The 17,898-nt window shown below is 45.8% G+C and overlaps 1 protein-coding gene across 1 annotated transcript; it reads left to right on the top strand.

Annotated features, from left to right (window-relative positions):
• Window positions 1–4,155: 4,155 nt before the first annotated feature.
• On the top strand, window positions 4,156–16,923 carry ACSBG2 (acyl-CoA synthetase bubblegum family member 2). Its single transcript, XM_010562284.1, has 15 exons — window positions 4,156–4,193; window positions 4,572–4,701; window positions 7,105–7,184; window positions 7,763–8,004; window positions 9,028–9,116; window positions 9,698–9,818; window positions 10,267–10,347; window positions 10,856–11,005; window positions 11,206–11,382; window positions 11,992–12,173; window positions 12,439–12,672; window positions 13,382–13,599; window positions 14,549–14,688; window positions 15,623–15,869; window positions 16,268–16,923. The coding sequence occupies exons 1-15, from the start codon at window positions 4,187–4,189 to the stop codon at window positions 16,381–16,383; spliced, it is 2,214 nt and encodes a 737-aa protein (XP_010560586.1). The 5' UTR covers window positions 4,156–4,186; the 3' UTR covers window positions 16,384–16,923.
• Window positions 16,924–17,898: the final 975 nt, after the last annotated feature.

Raw genomic sequence — 17,898 nt, forward strand, 5'->3', positions numbered from 1 at the left:
GCGGAAAGGCGGGGGGGTGGGTGCCGTCCCACGCGGGTGGTCCCGCCTTCCGCTCGCGGTCGGCTGCGCGTGGCGAGGGGCGGTTTGGGGAACCCGCTAGCGCCCACGCGTGTCGCGACAGGCCCGTGTCCCGTCCCCTTCTCCCCCCCTCCTGGCGCTGGGGGGGGTCTCGGGTCAGCGGTCTCCGGTCTGGCCGGGCCTACGCGATGTCCCTGTGGATCTCTGGGTGTCCCGAGTGGGAGGCTGCGCGGCCATGGGGCTGGGGTGGGTGTTGAACCCGCGCCTGAGCCCACCCGTCTCGGGGTGTGGGGGGGTGTCACTCTTTCACTGCAAAATTAATCTTTCTGGCAACTGCTGAGCTAACTTCTCTCCACGCCCCCTTCACGAGTGGGGCGGCCGAGCCGACAGAGCCGAAATACTAACGAGTTTTTGGTTAAATAAACCCACGGTCCGTTTGGGGCCGACCCCTCTGGTCAGGGGGGCAGCGCTGTGGGCTGAGGCAGAGGAGAAGGCCCGTCCCTTCCCCGTGGGCAGCGGTCACCAGTGCTGTCCCAGTACAAACGGTGAATTAACGTGAGGTGACCCGAGCGTGCTGGGATGCTCCAGTCCCGACTGCGTTGCCGGCTCCGAGGCGGGCTGGACTTCAGGTGGAGATGAAATCTTGGGCGGTGTGGAAGCTGGCAGAAACACGGGTGATGTGTCTCTGAAAATGTATCCCTCTGCTTTCTTACTCTGCCTGAGGGGATTTCCCACCCGCGGGCAAATGAGCGCAGATGGTGTAGTAAAGCGAAGAGCAGTTTAGGAAAGAGGAACTTAACAGTCTCCTGGTGAGTCACATTGCTGGGGATTTCACCTAAAATATCCCGGTGTCCTGGAGAAGCCTTCTGCATCAAATTTAGAATAACAGCTTTGGCGGTGGCCAATGCCTCCAGCCCTCGGTGTCAGCCCACACCGGTGCCCTTCTCGGGGTGGGCAAGTCCTGGGTCTGGCTGACAAAGTGATGTTCTGTGGGCAGCTCTGTTCAGCCTGCGCTCAGCTCCGAAGGGGCTGCGGTGAAGTCAAATGTCTGCCTGCAGTTGTGTTGTTCGTTCAAGATCTTTGGCGTGGTATCATCCTTGTAGAGGTTGGGGTTATTTTATCTCGTGTTCTCTCCGCTCCTGTATCGGGAGGGCATCAAATAATTTCCCAGCACAGCTGTAAGCCGACCTGTGGTACTGCCCAGGAGAAGACTTCTAGTGCTTAGGAAGTTTTTATCACTGCTCTTTTAAAAATGGAATTTATTTAAAAGAGGAAGAGGGGGTTGCTTGGCTTCTGTTTCCTCACTTAATAAATATATAAAGAAAAGAACAAAAAGGCCACGTTTCAGTTTTGGTGGAAATGTGGAAAGGCAGCGGGAGAATGTGGCAATCTCCTAAAGCTGATCTGCACAGCAAAAATTGGACCGGATCAGACATGATGTCTTTACCAGTAAAAAGAAAAGAAATCAGCCACAGGAAGCAAAGTGGGCTGTGCTGGAAAATGTCAAGATGGCTGATGAACATATGCAGTAATTTGAATTCGAAGTGATGTTTTTGAAACTCTATGTGTGTTTTAAGTAAAGGCATGTTCAGAGCCTATTATAAATGTAACCTTCACTCCTGTCTCATTGACTGTCATAAGTTTGCACATAGTCAGAACTTTTCCTTTGTTTTGTCAGTGAAGCTCCACAGCAGTTTCAGTGGAATCGTTCACCAGCTTCCAGTTCTTCTAGGACACAGAGCTCCCTCAAAGCAGAAGAAGCTTTGTATTTAAATGGCTTAGGTTGTCACACAGGCTTAATTAAAAGGGAGGTTTCTTTCAGCAGGTTTTTGTTTGGGGGTGTGTTCTTCATGTTCCTGAACATCCGTGGTGCATCACAGTGTGTTAACTCCTCTGGAAACAGCATGGGGCAGGAGAGGAGCATTTGTGATCCCATTCACCCCCAGTGAGCTACCATGAGCGTTGAGCATGGCTCTGGTAAGCATGTCCGTGTTTTCCAGTGGCTTGTGTAGCATAGCTGTGTTGGTAACTGAGCATCAGAGAAGGAAGGGGCTAGCTACGGTACTTAGCAGAGTTAGTGAGAGTCTATATGTTGGCAAATTTTTGTTTCTAACCTAAATTTGTTATATAAAAATGCATGACTGACTTGGGATTCCTGTAGCCTGTGTTCACAAGGAAATTTAAATTTGTACAACCAGGTTGCACTTCAGCTTTCTGTTTCGTGGTGCAGGTGTACGTGGGCGCTCCAGAAGTTCCGCTGCTGCTGGTGCAGCGAGGTGCTGCTGCCCTCTTGGTGTTGAGGGCCGTGTGGCATTAACATCTAGATTCTCCTTGAAGAACCCATCCTGCTGGATGTGGTGGTGACAGTGACGTCCTGCTGTCTCTCCCTGGACTTTCCAGTTGTGCAGCCTCGTGTCCTCGATCTTTGTGCTGTACCCGCTGTGCCCACACTTGGGAACCAAACACCCATCAGCAGGAGACCCTGCTGTCGGGGTTGTGCCCCGTACAGGGGGTCTTGGTGAAGAGCACGTGCACAGCGCAGCGAGGGCAGATTGCAGTTATGGTCTCCAAAACGCTTTTTCCTCTTGGGTGGCTGGGGATGATGCAGAAACCTGCAGCCTACCAGCCTGTCTGGGAGATGAGGCTTCTGCCTTTCTTTGCCCAACGTGTTTCCAACCAACCTCTGCCACCCAAGAGCTGGCTGGGCTGTGCTGTGAGATAGCCGGCGTGAGGACACCTCCCATCCTTTCCCTTGAAACTTTCTTACTGTGTTAAAGAGCAGGTGGCAAGAGAAACTATAATTAGTGCAGAGAGAAAAGCTTCCTTCAGGGACATGGGGAGCCTTACACACCTTGTTGTGGGGCGCTGGGAAGGAATGTGGGTGCAGTATTGCGAAAGGGGGTCAGACCTGATGACAGCTTCGTCCTCGCCTCGTGCCTGGGACTCTGCTTGAGCAAGAGAGGCGGTGGTGACACCTCCAGCAAGCACAGCTCAGGCTGGTAACTGGCATGCTCTTCTGCATGTGGGTTTGAGTTCCCCCAGGCTGGGGAGGGAACTAAAACCCAGGTTTCACAGGTCTGGGTGGCTGCTCCTAGCACTGGGCTGCTCTGTAGAGATAATGCCCCTTTTCTCACAGCTGTCCTATTAAAAAAAAAAAACAAACCCAACAACCCAGAATAAACCGCTCTGGTGTTTTAGCCTAGAATGGGGTGTTGGGTGATGTCTGCCAGTTATCTCGGAGTTTCAGAGGTGGGATTTTTGGAGGCATCCCTTTCTCAGCTGCTTGTGAATTCAACTATTTTTTGTGTTGTGAATTGTAGTCTGTAGCAGCGCGTGGTGTGAGCGGCGACGTGTCCTTGCGTAGATGAGTAAGTGGAAGCGGGGGGGGGGGATGTGCTTTGGGATGTGGTTTTCTGGGCTGGAGGCAGGTCTGCCTGCTGTGAATTGTGGCTGGCCGTGGCTTTCCCCACCCGCCAAAGGCAGAAGGCTGCAGCATGGCTGTGTCGGATTCATTGGATAAAAGGGCTCTTTCCTATTGCTCCTGTCTGTCATCGAGACAAACATGCTCTTCACATTGCCTGCTTTAAATTGCCTCTGTCTAATGCAGGTACAAAATAGCATGCTAAAATCCACTTTTTTTTAAAAGACCGAGGTTAATGAGATTCATCTCCAGTTGGTTAGAAATCCCTTGAAACAATTAAAGCTCAGCCTGTCAAGTCATAAGCATCAAAGGCTTTTGACAAATGTAAACCTTAAATAAAATCAACGTTGCTTTCAGTGTTAGAAAACATTTTGTTTGGGTGACGACATCCCCTAATGACAAAAGTACTGAGAGCAGCGTAGGAGCTGCTGAACATGCAACGGCTGCAAAAGCACTGATTTTTATGAAAACCGGTTAAATCTCTGGGGTGTCCCAGAGCTGTGTCCCCCCGAGAGGGACCCCAAAGCCCCCTGTGTGCCCAAATCTGATGGGCAGGCATGGGGCCAGAGCTTCCTTAAGAGGCAGCAGTGTGGGGTGACGAGCCGCTTCCAATTGCAAGGCAGGCAGCACATGACATAAGATGCTCCAGATCTGCCTCCTGGGCGCTAGTTTAAAAATAAAGGATATTACACATCATCGTCAGCACTGGTCCGGAGCGGCTGTGGGAGGAGAGGCTGCACAAAGGCGATGCGTTGTAAGGCTGGACCCAGAGTCCTGCGGTGGTGGGTTTGAGGGGGGGGGTCTGAGAGCCGAATGGGAACGTTTGGGGCAAAGGGAGTGTAAAATTTAAATTGTTAGGCTCGAGGTGCTCTTTCAAAGCTGTAATTGTCACGCTTGTATTCGGATGTGGGAATGGATGTAGTATCTACCACTGATCAGGTTTTTCGAATGAACCGAGCGTGATGTGGCGTGTGCCGTGTCTGCTGTTAGAATTTACCGTATTTCATGCAAATACAGCAGTCTCGAGTTGTGTCTGTTTTGGGATTGCCTTAGTCAGATAGCTACCTCAATGGAAGCTGATTTTACTGTAGCATTTGATTGTATTTTAATTTTTTTAAACCTGTTTTTACAGGGACAATGCTGTGTGAGTCAGATGCACGTATGGCACTTGCGGAACCAGTCCCCACAGCTTATTTTAATTCAGATCCTCAAGGGAACTGTGAGGTGTCACTGGATGATGTACTGCTCAGCTCTTCAGCTAGGTTTGTCTAATTTAAGATTTTATTTTCTCTCTGGTGACTTGTATACATAGGATATAGTTTGTATTCTATCATGTTTACTTCGATTAATCAAGACTTTTTGGGAACAGAATTAAATTTGCTGTACATAGCAATCACACAGAGTATGGAGCTTGAAGTAGTGTGCATTTAATATAAACTTAAAGCACAGGAATGGTAGAATATTCTGTGTAGTCAGAAAGATCATATCTTACAAAGGAATCTTGCATAATTGTTAATTCTATGTAATTGGGAGGGCACTGATCAAATACTTAGAATACCTAGCAAGTACTACATTGTTTGTGAAGTGGTGTTGTAAACAGAGGTGTGCCTCTGTAGGGGATAGCTTCTGTGCAGTACCTATGCTGATTTTCATCAAAGTAGTCTCTCTGTAAATCTAAGCAGACTCTTACTAAAGAGCAGATTAGTGTTTAAGGGTCTATATCTCACCACAGTGTAATGGGATATAGCTGACAAAAACCTCTGTACTGAAATTTTTTCAGGCTGCATTTGAATTACATGTAGTAAGGGGGAGAAAAAGATGACTTGATTGACTGTAAGGGAAATAGCTGGGGCTTTTTTGCCCATATTACTGGGTCATTTGCATACTTTGATCATAAAAGCGGGTGGAGAAATGGTGCAGAACTATTGCAACTGAGGATTAATTTGTGCTGAAAAATGCTCTCAATAATGAGGAGGAAATGCGTAGTAGGGAACATCTCGTAATTGCTTTGGGGGAAATAAAGAAAAAAACCTGTTTACTTCCCTCTGGTTTCTGGCTTGCAGATTAGTTAGGGGAAGCAGTTCTGCTTTTGGACAGTACATGGGAGTAGCCATGTCAAATCTTCTCTATGCTTTAAACCTTATCGTATGCCCAAAGCAGTAGTAGTTGACTATCCCCTAGAAATTCAGAGAAAACATAAAACAGAGGGAAGCAATTTACCCCTTACACTGAAATTCACACAGTGCCTTGTGCTGAGTTATCTTCTCTTTGATCTAGCAGAAAGGGAAGAAAATGTGGGGCTTGGTGGGAACCCTGCCTGGATTAGGCTGAGGAGTTTGCATGGGACCAGAGGAGCCCCTGCCTGTGTGCAGGTGTGGTACGATCGTGACAGGCCGAGATGTCAGGACTTTGGGTTGGGGGTGTTGTGATGTCAGTGGTCTGCACCCCTTCTAGAAGACCCAGGAATCTGTGCTAGGGAGAAACCTTGCACCAAACATTGCGATGGGGAAGAGCGAACACCTAGCACTGGCATGAAGAAACGAACACCTTCGTGATGGCCTGGAGCGAAGGGCCCTGGCAGGGCTGTTTGGCAAGGCAAGATGGAAATTTTGGTTTTCTGAAATATAATCTTGGGTCAACTAAAACTTGGACCTTAGTGCTACGCCAATGGTCCAAGTGGGGTATTGCCCAGGGTAGGGGAACAAGCATCATCTGCCTGTAGCTTGGAGGGTGGGATGTCCTTCCAGGGAGCAGAGCACAGGAACTCGAATACCAGATCTCGCAGGGTCTGGCTTCTGACTCGTGGTCTGAAGTGGGACATGCGACTTGATTATTCCTTATCCTCATCACTTACAGCTGTGAGGAAGTCTGTCTTGGAAAGGGACGGAGGAAGAACACTGTTCTATAACTGTGGGCAGGTGGTGTTTCACCAGATAGGGCAAAGCTGAAAGTAAAAGGGGCAACTTTTCAGCTGGCACCACAGGACAAGTTGCTGGTGAGGAGCATGGCTGAAGTAGACAGGGGATGTGCCTGTTTGCATTCCTTCACAAACATCTGGTGGGAGCCCGATGCACTAACTTTATTAGGAATACCTAAGAACAAGATTTCCTGCTAAATCAATTTCCTGCTCTTCAGCTGGCCTGGCCTTCTGCAGGAAATCTCTGTGGGTTTCCCCACAGGGTGACGGGCCAGGGGAATTGCTGTGCTGCTTAGGAGAGAGGCTTCGTTAAACTCGCATATTGCAGACAGGAGATAAGCACCAGATCCATGTGCCCCTTCCTGCCCCCCTCCCCCTCACTGCTGTATATGCTTTGTTTCAGGCACCTAGAGCAGACCTCTGGTATTAAATTATTGCTGTTTTCTGGATGACGCATTTATGGATTCTTCTGCAGCTTATCTGAAATGATAGCTACAATTAGGACAACATACATGTGTTTAAAAGCAGCACAGGCAAAGCTTGCACACTCTCTGAGAGGGACCTCTTTCATTGCCGTAGCCATGCAGGCTAGTAAAATTAATAAAGTCGTCTGCAGAACATCAGGAACCACTAATCCTTGTTTGACACCCAAGGACTAATATAATTAAGTGATGGAGCAAGCATGCCTAAGGTGTTCTTCAGCCAGCGTGCTAAAGCTTATCCAGCGCTAATTGCTTTTGCCTTGCAGAGCTGTTGAGGCCCACAGCATTGAGACAGTTGAAGATACTAAGGTGGAGGGATGTCAGGTACACACACTTGGTTTCAAAGGTAAGTAGAAGGAATTTTTAGTTACTGTGGTGTGCATAAAATTATGTTGAAATGAGAGAGGGATTTATCAAACCATAACAATGGAAGAAGAAACTCAAATTGCAGGATGGTCTGTCCAGAAGCCTCTTGAACTTTGACTTTAAAGCACGCATGTGCTTTGAGTAAGATAGGGAGCGTCACTGCCTAATGCTTGTCTACCAGGTAATAATGTGCTACTTTCAGTCCTCCTTAAAAAAAAAAAAAAAAAGAAAAAAAAGTACAGTGTATATGATTGTTGCAGGAAGCAGCCACCTTACCAGTACAAGAGCTTTAGGGCAGCCACACAGGTTAGAGGGGGATGTAACTGGGAAATGTTTAACTAAATTTTGAAAGTGCTTTAGAGGCTTTATCTGTTAGTCCTGGTCTAAAATACTGGGAGTCATACGGCAAACTTGCCAAGAATAAAAGGTCAAAAAAGGGGCATTGGAGGGGGTATATTAACATTCGGTTTCATATGTTTGATACTTGTATTTGTATTTCTGCTATGGCAGCAAGCAATTTCTAAATGTAAGATGCTGAACACTTTTCTTTCAAACCAGCCCCTTCACCTCCTGCCTCCAGTGTGTGGACAACACGACGAGATGGAGAGGTCAGACTGAGGATGGATGAACAGGGCATAGGCAGTGAGCCACCAAAGACCGTTCATGAGCTGCTGCAGGAAGCTGTTAGTAAATATGGTGATTATTATGCCCTTGCATCCAAAAAGGGTGGCCAGTGGATAAAACTAACATTTAAGATGTACTATGATGAGTGCTGGAAAGCAGCAAAAAGCTTTCTGAAGGTAAGCTTTTGATTAATTCTGCTCCTCCTTCATATTCAATTTAACTGCTGAAACAGCTGTGGTCATCTATATCTTAAACCTGCAAATTCTCTGAGTGAGTCTTAAAGTGACAGGGAAGTACCTGAACAAGCCATGAACAGCTTGGTAGTTACCACAGTGGTTTTGGTTGAATTTCTTGCAAGTTGCTTCCACATTCAACTAACAAAAAGTGCATAAGGAAACATTTAAAGAGAGATGTTTGAGGTATATGTCAAACCTGGACAACACCCCTCATGAGGTGTGTCAATTTTAATCTTTCTAAGAAAAAACTTGAAGGGATGCTTATGAATCAGGCTTAAATGTCCAAACTGGCTGAGCCTTCTGCCTGTACTGTTGGGACTTAAGACACTCAGAGAGAGAAACCAACGTTACATGTACTTACCGTTATCATTATGAAGTCTTATTTCTTGAAGTTAAGGCCACTCTGGTTTTACTCCTATGGTGGGATCTTCCATTCTACATACTTCCACTCTAGGACAAAACCAGAGAATGGCTGAAGGAGATTTAAAGGCTGGGACTTCAACAGCTGGAATTTCATAGCAAAGTGTCTCTGACTGTCATTGGAGCTTGTTGCTGGTGTCATTATTGATATCTGACATATCTAACCTGTACTAAATGACTAAATGGTTCAGTAGATGTTGTTTAACTTGACCTCTCACCTTCTCATTGCCAGCCCAAAGGGAACTGATGACTACCTGGATTGCAGTTTTATAGTACCGTTAGGATCAGTGAGCTAGTGATACTGAGTGCAGACCTAAGCAAATCCTTTTTTTTCCCCTGCCTACTGATAAAGTGGGACAGTGTCTGATCTGAAACTTAACTGGTTCCATATTAGGTCTTGGGAAGTTTTTCAATGTGAATTATCGTATATAATAGCATGAGTTTTTCCCTTGACATTGTGCTCACAGCAGAGATCTGTAAATTAACTCTAAGCATTCTTCAAAGGGAAAACAAGATTGCTGTAATCTCATCTCTTGTTTACAGCTGGGACTAGAGCGTTTCCATGGAGTGTGTATCTTGGGATTTAATTCTGCAGAGTGGTTTATTGCTGACATTGGAGCTATCCTTGCAGGGTAAGAATGAGTGTTGTCCCTTGACATGCATTTTGCTTTAGCATTCAGATAGTAATTTCAGTATTCATGTGAGAAGCAGTTTTTGATTAAAAACCCACAACAAACCAAACAAAAACCCAGAACAAAACCAACTGCTTATATTTGAGTTTAATGAAGATAGCTAGAACCTAAACTCTCTCTCTATTTCATTATGAATTAGTGAGACAAATTAATTTTTTTTTAGCCAGTTGCTTCTCAGAATAAGATGAACAGTAGGTTAATCCAAAAGCATGCTTACTTACACTGTGATTAATAATATGATGGGAAATGCCAGAGAATCACAGCACTGGATTTTGATACCCTTCTTCCACCTGAGACATTTTGGTCCCTTACACCATTCTGACATTTCCCATGCCCCAGAAGAGAGCCTTTGCTCTTGGAATTAAGCTCTCCACTTTTTGTTGTTGTTCTATGGGATATTTTTCCTAAAGTTTTTCCTCTGTTAAAGTTTTAAATGGTCTGAATTTTGCCAGCAACTCTACTTATCCTCTAATACTGTGTTTTGCTTTTCTGTTTTGTTTTTTTTTCCTTTTCTTTTGTAGTGGAGTGGCTGCTGGTATCTACACTACAAACTCTCCTGAGGCCTGTCGTTATGTAGCAGAGAACTGTAGTGCTAATGTTCTGGTTGTGGAAAACCATAAACAGCTGCAGAAAATCTTAGAAGTAAATACACTTTTTAAATGGCTGGGGGCTACAGCATGCTGTTGACAAATGTGGGAGGGTAATACCTGAGGGAAATGGTGGACCTGAAAGCAGAGGTGAACCCATCGAGCCTACTTGGTGTGCTCCCTGTTCAAGCCAGATGAGTGGTCACTAATGCTAAATCTCATGAGAGGTTAAATGGTGGTTCCACAGCTTAGCAAAGCCTTGAGCTTAAAATCTGAGAAGCCAAAATGAACAATTGAGCATCCTCTAGGTTGTCTGGCAACATTGCAGTCCAAATGATTACTGTCTCCAGTGAGGCTTCCCCATTCTTTTTCAATAGCACAGATGAGATTCTCTTAGCTTTATTTAAAATGGCAACTAGCAGTAGCATGTTAAGTGGTGGGTTACTTAGGCTTAAAAGGGACAAGCAGGATTTATTCCTTCTTAATCTCCCTTCTTAACACAGATTCAGCATAAACTACCTCATCTGAAAGCTATTATCCAGTATGGGGAAGAGCTAAAAGAGAAGAGACCAAATCTGTACTCTGTAAGTATTGGGCATCTTAATGGCTTGTAAACGCTGGCTGTGTTTAGCTGACGGCTTGCAAGCAACCATCACCTTCCACAGGACTGTCATCTTGTGAGCTTGTGTGGGTTTTAGTGAGGGATTGCTTGCCTCGCTGAAGCAGTAGATGTCTACTGTTCAAACCTCGATAATCCATGTTGTAAGGGAGGGTGTTAGCATATTGACCTCTGCAAGGCAGCCTCAGGTCCCACAGTTATTCCAGCTCAGCACTCCTGGTGAATACCAGGGTTGCTACAGAGCTAGTAAGCTTCCACAGGGTGGATCAGTCTCCTTTTCTGCTTCTTGCCATGCCTCTTGTGGCAGTCAGAAAACATTGTGGGGCTAACTGCATATTTACAACCTCTTCCAGATTATGCCAGAGGTTTGGATGTAGGAGACAGCTTCCTTATCTTCATGTGTAGCAAAAGGTTTAATTTTGCACGTGAATGATAGCCTACAAAGTGATTGAGCTCTTCTCTTATATATACAGTGGAGTGAGTTCATGGACCTTGGCAAAGATGTTCCAGATACGCAGCTCCGTGAAATCATTGAGTCACAGAAGCCTAACCAGTGCTGTACACTAATATATACCTCGGGGACAACTGGACAGCCAAAGGGAGTAATGCTCAGTCATGACAACGTAAGTATCTTTTTGTATAGCTGCCCATTCCAAGAACTGTGACCTTAGGTGGGTGCTGAGGGAGGGTACAGATCAGCTGAAAAACATGCCTGATGTTAAGATCACAGGAAATTGTAGACTTTTTTTTGTGAGCTGCATGTTCTGTGTTGTGCCTCCTCGGAAGAGCTGTCACTAAATACTGATGCGGGTTCTTGTTACAGTTGACATGGACGGCATTGGCGGCAGGGCGTTGCATAATGCTGACGGATGCTACAGAACAGCAGGAACTGCTGGTCAGCTATCTCCCGCTCAGTCATATTGCTGCACAGATGGCAGATATTTGGTTGGCAGTGACATTCGGTGTACAAGTTTTCTTTGCTCAACCAGATGCATTAAAGGTAAAAATGTAAGATGATAAAAAACCCTATACCCATCCACCTGCTTGTAGCTGGGCTGCATGCTTGAAACCAAACATGGCTGACTTATTTCATCTTTCTGAAAGCTGTGCTAACTTGGTTTGTTTGCATAGTGACCAACTGCTCCTGTTTAAGGGTCTGTTTGTTTGACAAGTATAGCCACTCTGACCTTTGCCTTTTGACTCTGTATCGCAAGCTAGGATAAGCTGACCAAGCACTTCACAACTAGGAGCTTCTGGGTGTCTCACCTGACACCAGTTCTCTGCCCCGACAGCTTGGTTGAGCAACGGCTTTGCATTTGCTCTGTCCACATTGCAAAATGCCACCACCGTTAAATCTGAGAAGAGAACAATTCTTCTCTTGGTGTGGTGTCAGTGTTGGCACTGAAAGCATTGACCCTTGCTGTCTTCTCGAAACCACTGTGGCATTTGAATGCTCCTGGGGTTCCTTTCTCTCGGTGGCACGGTGGTTGAAAATGAGCAATTCCTCGGAATTGATGGCTGAGTTGTAGGCCTCGGCTAGTGGCCAGTGCTGGCCTGAAGTCTATAGTGAAGCAATTCTGAAAGCTGTATTAAATTCCGCTTTGCTCAGGGCACCTTGGTAGACACCCTGCGGGAAGTGAGGCCAACTGCTTTTCTGGGAGTTCCTCGTGTCTGGGAAAAAATAGAAGAAAAAATGAAATCTGTAGGAGCAAAATCGTCAGCATTCAGAAAAAAAGTGGCATCGTGGGCCAAGGGAGTTGGGTTGCAGACAAACCTGAAGCGGATGAATGGGTAATTATGAACTACGCTTAAGGGATGTTACAAATATTAGGAGAACTTTACTATCAGATCAGGAGTTATATCCCATCTAACATGCCAGACTTATGGACAGTAAAAGCCAAATATAGTGCTTGGACCAGAGGGGGAGCAGCAAGGGCTGGCGGGGAAAATAATTAATTTTTTTACTGAATAAACTAAAATAGGATGCAGATGAAAGGAAGAAGGGGGAGAAGTTCTCCTTGGTGACTGAGATCTTGTAACTGTTTTTTTCCTCCAGGTATTCGGAAGTCCCGGTGAACTTCCGCATAGCCAGGCACTTGGTGTACAAGAAAGTGCGAAAGGCCATCGGGCTGGACCGGTGCACGAAGTGCTACACGGGGGCTGCTCCCATTACCAGAGAGACGCTGGAATTTTTTTTGAGTCTGAACATTCCTGTGTTTGAGCTGTACGGCATGAGTGAGAGCTCTGGGCCTCACACAGCCTCTCTACCTCACGCATTCAAGCTTACCAGGTAAATATCTTTCTGTGAGTAGAGCATTGCTGGCTGGGAGGAAGAGTTGCTTTAAGGTTTCTCTTGCATCTGGCATGTCCATCTTGCCTGATGCAGCTCATCCCCAGAGTTTTGCTGCCAGTAAAAAGTCGCTAGGGAGTCAGTTCCTTTGGTCACATCTTGCAGATAGTGACATCTGCCAAGGGCAACAGCCGTGTTACTTAAATTTAACTTGGCCTGGATTCTCTAGGAACTGAAGAGGAAGCAAAGAATTCATGGGAAGAAGGAAGAATTAGTAGCTCTAGCCTACAGTTCACTTTATTGTCAAATTAATAAATGCAGTAAGGCTCTGCTGTTGCTTTGAATGGCTTGTTCAGTCCCTGTGGGTTCAGTCTGCAGAGTGAATTCCACTGTCAGTAAAAGCTTGCTGCCAAGGTCATAAATCTTCTAATTCAAAGCTCAGGTGTGTGGGAACAATGGGTGGAAAACACCAGGTGTGTGAGCACTGATCTCTGCCATAACAACTTCTTCTGTAGTTCCCCTTACATAAGCAGATGCCTATTAAGTTTATAAGTTCCTTGCTGAAGCAGTTGTAATAAAAAGCTGCCTGGCTTTGTTCAGGTGCTTTAGCTTGAGAGGGTACTGCTATAATCTCACTCTGCTGCTCAGCTACTGAATTTAAAAAAAAAAAAGAAGCAAGCCATGGGTTTGTGTTTGTGTTCTCTTTAAGCTGTGGAAAGGAAGTTGCAGGCTGCCGGACACTGATTTATAAGCCAGATGGAGAAGGCAATGGGGAGATCTGCTTCTCAGGAAGGCACATCTTCATGGGCTATTTGAACATGGAAGAAAAAACCAAAGAGGCAATTGATGAAGAAGGCTGGCTGCATTCAGGTGACCTTGGCAAGCAGGATAAAGATGGATTCCTCTACATCACTGGCAGAATTAAAGGTAACGCATCCCCTGACTTTGTTGTCTTGAGGTTGCACAGTACTGTGATATGATGCATTCAGACCCTGCTAATTATGTCGTTGTGGCTTGCACAGAAGAATAAATACTTTTCCCTCTAAATTATCAATACGAAGATGGCTGCAGTATGTCCTGCCACTGAGCCTGTGACATAGTGTGCGATGGGAGGAGAGGGATGACCTCTGAAACCACTGTGTGTTTGCAGAGTAGGGAAGAAATCCTCTGATTTCAGAAGCAGTACTTAATGCTTTGTTAGCTTGTTCTACAGTGCTGAACCTGTCCAGGTCCAGCTGTGTGTACTGCCAGCTCCCTCCAGTTTCAGCTAGCTTTGCTAGTTGATCGCTAAGAGAAAACAACAGCTTAATGCAATTGTGAAAATGGCTTGCAGCAAGGCAGTTCTTGGGACACCACTTTGACCAACCCCAAACAAATGCAATTTCACGCAAGATTTCAGTCATCAAAAAGAGAGAAATGGTCACGCAAAGGAGCTGCTTTAAGAAATCTATAAAAGACAGCCAAGAAAGGCAGGTTCTCCTCTGCTCTGCATCACACTGCGTAACTTCAAAAGCTCCGCTTTGCCTCAGCAAATCTTTTACTTCAGTTTCTGAACAACTTGGGTACCAGCTTACATTACCTTAGAGCGTAAGGTGACTGTGGCAGGGTACTAGGGCACTCGTGCACCACACCCCATGTTCCCAAACTGCAGACATCTCCGGAGCGTTAAAGCAGCTTTTGCAATGCTGTTTGCATGCAGACCTTGGTCTGATCTCTCAGCCAGACTCGAGTCCTTCTGGTTTGCTGCCTTCTCTGGATGTTGGGACACAGACTCACTATTTGATCCGGTAGACACAAAGGACCTGAAAAGTTACTTCAGACTGTGAAGGACGGGGGAAAAACTCTAAGCATTAATCAAGATTTGACTGTTTTCCAGAGCTCATCATCACTGCAGGAGGTGAGAACATTCCTCCTGTTCCAATTGAGGATGCTGTAAAAAATGCTATTCCCATCATCAGCAATGCAATGTTGGTTGGAGACAAAGCAAAATTCCTTGCTATGCTTCTAACACTAAAGGTAATGGAAAAGAGGATGGGAATCCACCCTTGTTGCTGAATGTGTTTGATTCCAGTGAGGAAGATAACTGTTACACATTTTTACACTGTCTCCTAGAGGCAGGAGGCATCATGGAGTATGACTTGTAGCTGACTTGCAAACAGCAGTTGTAACTGTACAGAAAAATAAGTGTTGCCACTTGATTTTCTGTTGTTCAGGGCAACTGTTTCTCTCTGTACCCCATAGGGCAGAGACAAACAGAAGTAAAAGACCTAAAAGTGAGACTGAAAAAAGAAACCTTTCTGCTTTTCTTACCCATTTTGAGTAGCTCCCGGAGCAGTCTGGACAGTAACAAGCTGTCAGTGTTTTCTTTTTAAGACATGGGCTTTAAACTCCACAGTGACGCATCTGTGGTGGCCTGCACTGACTTCTGTCTAGAGACCGTGGTGGCTGGTGAGTTTTCAGGACAGTGGTAATTTGCTCATTAGCGAGACTGACTGCCAACCTCCTTGCCCTTGTGGGGGGACACAGAGCCAGGCCCTGGAGGTGGTGGTGCTGCACTTGTCTTAGTCAAGTGCCACATGTGTTGACTTCCAACAGACCATTAGGCTGCTGTGGGATGTAGCGAAGTAAACTGTGGCCTAGAAAAAAGGTCCAGAAAAAAGGGATCAACTTGGGATAGCACAGGAGGAATTTGGAAGATGAGCTCTGTACCCAGTTTGCTCCTTGGTATTGATGATGGAGTTTCATCTGCCTTTTGCCTCAACGGGTTTTCACTTGAAGCAGCGGTTTGCGTCAAGCGTATGAAAATTGCAGGGGCTGCTTAACGGGACAATTGGCACTGGGGTGGGGAAGGAGATAAGGCAAGGCGGCTTCCCATGGTGGTAAGCTCACTCGTATGAAAGGAATTAAGTGTTCAGCTATACAGCGTTACCTGTTCTGACTTGGCTTGCAGTGCAATGTAGATGTAGGAACTGGTGAGCCAGGAGATGATCTCACTCCAGAAGCTATTGAATACTGTCAAAAACTGGGCAGCAAGGCTACAAAAGTCTCCGAAATCATCAGCAGCAAAGACAAGGCTATCTACGCGGCTATCCAGAAGGGAATTTTGGCAGTCAACGAGGGTGCTGTCTCAAATGCTCAGAAAGTCCAGAAGTGGGTCCTTCTGGAGAAGGACTTTTCTCTTGCTGGTGGAGAGCTTGGTGAGTGGTGGGTGGGGAATTTGGGGTTACCCTGTCAGCCCTTCCTTGGATATTAAACAGACAACACAACCAGGACCCAGAATACACAGAGCTACCCATGGTCCTTCCTTGCTCTGGCTTTTCCATGTCAAGAGTTTTGGGGAGGGTGGGATGAGCTTCCACTTCTGTCTGGCAGAGCTGAGCTGAGCAGTGCTTACCCTTGGTTCTGTGTTGTCTGTTGCAGGATGGTTGTGCTGTTCCTATTCACAGGGGAAGGAAGGGAGATTTTACTAATTGCAAAGAGGAATTTAGAAGTCAATGTCTGTTCATGTCCTCCAGGCTTGCTTCACTCCATTACCATTTTGTGTCCCAAAATGGTTCCGTCACCATTAAAATCTTGTGCTGTATTTTCTCCTCAGGCCCAACAATGAAGCTGAAGAGACCAGTGGTGGCACAGAAGTACAAAGATCAAATTGCTCAGTTTTACATGGATGCGGATACACCAACCACAACAGAGAATGCTCTTCAGCAGTAGTGTGGAGGCTTTGTGCTGTGGACTGCAGCAAGCCTGGAGGACGATTCCCCTGCTGTCAGCCTGGGCTCCCCAGGAAGGATTCCCTGGGTTCTGTCGAAATAAATGAGGCTCGGTCATCACACCACCTTTCTGCATCGCTTAACTGTACATTTTTTGGCCCGTGTACTGCAGTGTGTTGAGTGTGTTTGTGCCCCCTGTTTTGCTGTGTCTGTGTTCTAATGCTGAGATATTCCCAAATATCTCTGCTTCCTATTTTTGTTTTTCCATTTTCATAAGGGCTATACAATATTTATCTTAAATCCATATTACATGTTATGTTTTAACCAAAGTTTTCTTTTTCTGAGCTGAATGTAAAACAATCAGGAACTGCACTTTTCCTGCTGAGGGAGAAAGGCAGATTTCTTTTTATAGTGGTGTACTTCACTCCTGCCCCATGCATGTTTAACTGCATGCTGATGACATCTGAATTATTTTAAACCTCTTTCCCCACAAACTGTCTTCTGTCAAAGATGATAAATGCTGTGTGACCACACACACTGGCTGTGTTCCACATACTGTATGTGGAACCTCACATTTACTCAGTTTCTGTGCAATATTTTGAGTCTGTTTTATCTTTGAGTTATAATGAAGCCATAAATGTATTGTTGCAGTAGTATACATGGCCTGTGCTCTGGGAAGTGTTTTACACGAGGGACTACTTATAAGGCTGTGTACAAATGTGTGTGAAATCCGTCTGTAGTCTTACAATCATAGAAATGCTGTCTAGAGTGTCCTGAAACAGGTGGAACGCTGGTGGGGTGAGGTTGACTGAGGCCCCAACAGCAAATGAAGGATTGCTTTTAACTAGAAATCATTAGTTGAATACAAGTAGAACAGCCAGCCCTAGTCTTTGGGTCTGAGTAATGTTTCCCATGGCCAAAGGCAGAGCACCAAGTGCTGTCAGGTGCTTTGAGGGGAAGCAGCCACACTATTAAATAACATGAATAGCTCAAGCAAGCTGCTGGCTGCAGCTCATAGCTGTACCTACAGCACTACCTGGTATTGAAACCTTGCTGTGGTGGGCAGTAATAGTACCTGGAACTGGGCAGCTTAGGTGGGGTTTTAAACCTAAAACTTTGTATCTGATCAGTGAAATTGCCCTTGCACATGTGCCTACAGCACCTGTATGGAGTGGTGGGTAATGCATTATTGTAACCACTGCTGATCTGCAAACTTCTGCGTTCTCAGCTGTATGAATCTGAAATGTCTCCAATGTTCAGAGGAATGCATAATAAATAAACTCTGCAGTTTGTGTCTCTTAATACTTCAGTAACACTTGACTCTGTGGTGAGGTCAGGGTCCAAGGTGACAGGGCAGTGAGCAGCAAAAAGGTTCGTTTGCCTTATCGCAGCCAGAGCCCATCCTTGATCATTATCAAGGGTGAAGATGCTCCTCGCAGCAGCAGAAGGAGACCCACATGTACAAAACACTCCAGCAGTCAGAAGGGGAATTAAGCTCCTGGCCTAAAGCTTTGCT

The sequence above is a fragment of the Haliaeetus leucocephalus genome, unplaced genomic scaffold, assembly GCF_000737465.1.
Source record: "Haliaeetus leucocephalus isolate CR32 unplaced genomic scaffold, Haliaeetus_leucocephalus-4.0 Scaffold157, whole genome shotgun sequence".
Classification (NCBI taxonomy): domain Eukaryota; kingdom Metazoa; phylum Chordata; class Aves; order Accipitriformes; family Accipitridae; genus Haliaeetus; species Haliaeetus leucocephalus.